This window comes from Limulus polyphemus, unplaced genomic scaffold (assembly GCF_000517525.1).
Source record: "Limulus polyphemus unplaced genomic scaffold, Limulus_polyphemus-2.1.2 Scaffold7376, whole genome shotgun sequence".
Classification (NCBI taxonomy): domain Eukaryota; kingdom Metazoa; phylum Arthropoda; class Merostomata; order Xiphosura; family Limulidae; genus Limulus; species Limulus polyphemus.
The window spans coordinates 26,053-31,350 of record NW_013672986.1 but is presented as its reverse complement, the minus strand read 5'-3'; the positions used below and the strand labels follow the sequence as shown (position 1 = coordinate 31,350).

General features: G+C 30.3%; 1 protein-coding gene across 1 annotated transcript in view; it reads left to right on the top strand.

Moving 5' to 3' along the window:
* The window catches only part of LOC106474571 (presenilin-1-like), a 25,739-nt gene that overhangs the window by 8,457 nt on the left and 11,984 nt on the right, over positions 1-5,298 (top strand). The window contains exons 5-6 of the mRNA XM_013935259.2: positions 1,245-1,343; positions 1,746-1,829. Of these exons, the coding sequence (XP_013790713.2) occupies positions 1,245-1,343; positions 1,746-1,829 (183 nt within the window). The remainder of the gene's footprint in view (positions 1-1,244; positions 1,344-1,745; positions 1,830-5,298) is intronic.

Genomic DNA, 5,298 nt, shown 5'->3' with positions numbered 1-5,298 from the left:
AGTTAAATGTGAAAAATGGCTAGACAAATGTTTAATGATATTTTACTCTACTTATACAGGGTAGTTATAAAGTCAGTGGGTGTTTGGAATAGTCTGTAGGGGGGGGGGGGTGTATTGTATAGATGAAATACGTTACGTACACGTAAAAGGATCCTGAAATGTGCATTTCTAAAATTGGTACCTTAGCAGTTGTTTAATGTTGGCACCATTATTTTCAATTGTTACATCCATCCTGTCAATGATGTTACACAATGTAGCATTTAAGGTTTCTCGAGGAATTACCCAAATAGCTTTCTTCAGTTAGGAATGATTGCTAGGCTGTGATAGTAAACTCATGAGAAAGACTTACAACTGTTTGTAGGCTTGTGTATATATACTTAATTATTTCAGTCTTATGCTGTAGTTCTCGAGGATAAACCCAAATAGCTTTCTTCAGTTAGGAATGATTGCTAGGCTGTGATAGTAAACTCATGAGAAAGACTCACAACTATTTGTAGGCTTGTGTATATATACTTAATTATTTCAGTCTTATGCTGTAGTTCTCGAGGATAAACCCAAATAGCTTTCTTCAGTTAGGAATGATTGCTAGGCTGTGATAGTAAACTCATGAGAAAGACTTACAACTGTTTGTAGGCTTGTGTATATATACTTAATTATTTCAGTCTTATGCAGTAGTTTTCATCATGTTATTGGGACTGTACATCTCAAGTAATTTATTTTTTTTTTTGTTTGACATTTGCTATCTCACAAGCAATTGGTTTTAAACTAGAATTTCCATAGAGGTCTGCTTTGATCCATGATTTGTTTGTGTTTATGTACGTATTGTGTATGTAAATGTATTTTGAAAGTAACTGGCAAAGTCAGGGAGTTTAGTAGGATTTGGGGCAATTATTAGCCATCATAAAGCTGGATTTGCATCAATCACTGAAGTGTAAGATGGAGAATTTTGTTTTAAGTAAAACACTTTCATAAATTGGTAAGTGATGAATAACTAATAAATCACAAATATTTTTATGGTGTAGTTATTAAACCATATGTTCTAAACCATCCAAATGCATGGATGAATATTTTATGACTTATATTTTTTATTTTAAGGAGTGTCTTCTTTTTAATCTAATAAAGATATATTGTTTATGTTTTGCTGTTTATAAAAAAAAAAATAATATTGTTTTCTTGTAGAATATAGTATAATAGTGATAATATTTCTTGTTCATGATTAAATAATTGGATATTTGTTCTTCCAGATCTGATTGCTGTGTTGTGTCCACAAGGTCCTTTGAGAATATTAGTGGAGACAGCTCAAGAGAGAAATGAACCCATTTTTCCAGCTCTAATTTATTCCTGTATGTTTTCTTGAAGTCAAATGATTCAAATGTTTTGTTCTATATCAATTTGAGTAAAATAGTTGGAGTTATACATGTGTTTTATTTGTTGTGTGCTGTGTGTGTGTTCGCGTCTTGTATTATCAAACTTCATATAGTAAATTTGAATATCAGTGCATTACTGTAATAAAATGAAAAATGACATTATAATAATATAAATATGTTAAAGGTATTCTTTAAATAAATGTTAGATAATTTATTGTGATGGTTTTGAGTTGATAACATGGGTTTTTCGAAACATTTCTCTGACTATATATATATACTATTTTACAGAACCTTTATTGTGCAATAAATTTTGTAAAGTGAAATAAATCACCTTTTTATTTCTGTTTTTTCTTTTTATTGAAAATATTTTTCCTTTAGCTGCAATGGCCTGGTATGTTACGATGGCTGATAACGATCCTGCCAGAACTGGTATTCAACAAACACACAATAAAAGAGAATCAGGTGAGTTATATATGTTCAGACAGTATTTAATTAACAATACAGAAAGAATTATATAGAGTTATCAAAGATGGTGGTAGGCTCTTTGTGTTTTTGTTTTTTTTATAGAAAAGTTATTTTTGAAGTCCAAATTATTATGAGTTAATTAATATTTCACTTGCAAGTACCGTATTTAGAGAAAAAGTAAAAATCAACGTATTAATGAGCATAGCTAATTAAAGTACTTTTTTATGTTAAAGAGTAGAATGTATTGTCTCATCAGTTGATGTTAACAAGTTTTGCTGGCTCGTGAGATCTAGGTTGGTCCTAAGTCCATATACTAAGCTAATGATACAAAACAATCTATAATAAAAGTATGGTAAATAAAAAAATAAAACTATCTATTTTAAGAAATAATGTAGTATGTTGTACCATACTTTGGTACGCACATACACCAGCTGTCAGCTTTAAGTACTTGCTTAACCCTATTAGTCCCTGCTTCTCTATCAGGTCATATTTTGTTACAAAAATAAAAGTAGTTGATGGAATTGTTTTAAATTTGACAATAATTTTCTTAAAATTTTGTATTTTCAGGAAAATAAAATATTTAATTTTTATTTTTTTCTACAATTTTTAATGAAAAAATTCATTATATAATGTAGTTATTTGCACTTGGACTCTGAATAGTTCACCTGCAAGGTGATTTTTATATGAAGTATAAAAATACTATTTATTATCTTACAGTTTTCACATTTCATTGTTGTAACAAGTATAATAGCCTGTAAAAAATGATGGGAACCATTGTTGAATGATTAACGAAAATTATAGAATTTAACTAAAACGAATTTGTCTATACCTACAACATGCCCCTACTCTTCACTTATTTCATCAGTCTCGAAGTAATTCTTTAAACCATGTAGAAAAATTAAATGTTACTGCGAACAAAAGTATGTGTGAACTCTGAAAGATACTTAAATAGCACTCTTGAGCCTTTTCACTGTATTCCAAGTCAGGAAGTAGAAAACACATTATGAACATTCTGACACATATTTTCAACTCTTTTGAAAGTACAGATAATAAAAGATGTTTGGAAGTAATAAATGTTAATTTTTCTTTATGTTTTAAGGCAAAGTAGGTAATATATGTGTTAAAATACCAAAAGAATATTTATTAATTAACATTACATTTAAATAGTTTTAAGTTAGTAATAGTAGGCTTATTTGTAGTCTAATTTAAGCATTAGTCCTAATGCATAAACTTAACATAAGGCTTAGCTGAAACACTACTCGATAAATTTTATTTTGCTTTTGGCTACAACTCAGTGTCATAAAATTTCTGAATTAAACTATTTTACTGTTATAGCACTGAAGGTATCAAACAATAAAGAATAAAAAAACAAATCTTTCTAACATCAACATGGGTATTGAATATTCAACATAAACACCATAGTTGGCCTAAGAACAATCAGGTGTTTTGTTGCTAAGCAATGATGTATATTGTTGAGTGACAAAGGGAATAAGCATTTTATAATTAGTGATCTCTAGTGATTCTCTACTATATCACTAACTATACTTATTATCATCAACATACACTGAAATGTTTAAAATTAAGAAATTGGAATATGTATATACCTCATCGTAGAAGTCCTTTGAAACTTGTTTTTTTTAACCCTTTGGATGCTATAATTGGATTTATTTGACTTGACATTTATAGCCGTTTGGAGCAACAAGCAGATTTACCGCACGATTCAACAAAAACTTTTCCTCATGGTGCGACAGTGGGGATACTCACACGTCCTTCTCGGCTTAATACCACACGCATGCATACATCACTGAACAAAAGAGTGACTAGTGTATTTTGATATTGAATATACTAATACCGCACGCATGCATGCGTACATCACTGAACAAAAGTGTGACTAGTGTATTTTGATATCGAAAATACTAATACTGCACGCATGCATACATCACCGAACAAAAGTGTGACTAGTGTATTTTGATATTGAGAAATACTAAAAAAAAGTCAAATTCTACATTTCATTTTGTAGTGAATAATTGACACTTTTTGAACTCCCGCCCAAAATCTAACTGTGCACTCAACGGGTTAATTTGAATAATTTCATGTCTTTATCTGTTCACTTATCGTTTATTTTTAATTTTCCTTTTCAATTTTTTGTCTTTTATTATTTATACTGGATACGTAAACTGGTCCCCTCTGGGCTTTATTACTATTATACGACGACACCTGGACAAACACTCGTTACACTAATGCATTGCTCATGTGAATGACACCATCTTGATTATTCACTTATTCAATCCAGGCAACAAGAACTTAAACTTATAAAAATCATTAAACCTTTCAAGTATTATTTTTTAAACACAAATAATATGTAATTAACTAAAATATAATAATAAGACCTAAATACAATTTAACTGTCTCTCTAACTATAGCATATTTAGGTAAGAAACCACTATAATTGCTATAGTCAATCAAGCTGACGAGAATACTGACAGCAGTAACGTGTATACTGTGAGGAAAACTGCTCGCCAATTTCAAATTAACCATACTCTTCCTAACGAGTGTATATACTGTTTTCTATAAACTACATGTACATTGGAGGTCTCAAGGCAAAGTATAGAAGGTGGGCATGGTACCCATTAAGGGTGGAAAAATGTATAGGTTTTCCAGATAAAGCAGCTTTTAGACTTTGGTATCATATGGTAAGTAGGTCAAACAAGCATGGTTTAAGTATACATGTATATGTACACTTCCAGCTTATGTGTCTAATGATGAACCTCTGTAGAAGTATTTTCAATAGCTCGTGGGTCAGGTGACACAAAAACTGAAGTTTTAAGTATTTTTTTAAAGGTTTCCTTTGAAGTAAAGGAATTATAACTCGGATAACATAAAATTCAAATTATAAGATACATTAGAATGTTAATTTCATTGACATATATTGATAATAAAATGGTTTAATTAAATTTTGAATGTAACACAGTACATACACAGAAAGGAATTTAAAAATGGTGCCGGGATCATAGGTTAATCCTCTTATGTACCAACTGATGCATAAGGCCTCATCTTTAACCACTAGATAGATTTAATGTGGGCTAAACAACATCAGTATAACTGTGTGTATGCAAAACGTTCCACAATCTACCCTAGTGTGACCAATAAAAACCCATTAAACTGCTCTGTTTAGAGGAGCCTGACATCTGAGATGACAAGCTGGAGTCAAGTAGCAGGACATTACCAGTAATACATCTAAAACAAAGATGAAGATGCAAAATAATAAATAAAATGAATCATACAGTAAGTAGGTAAAGTTAGTTCAAATATACAAAATAATCTTATATATAATACAGAGATAGCATTATATTGTCATTTAACACAGGTTCCCAAACTGTTTCAACATAAGAACATTCTATATCCTGACTGAGCCCCCACCCAATGAATATATAATTACTGTTTTGATGAAAGAGTTAGCACAAAG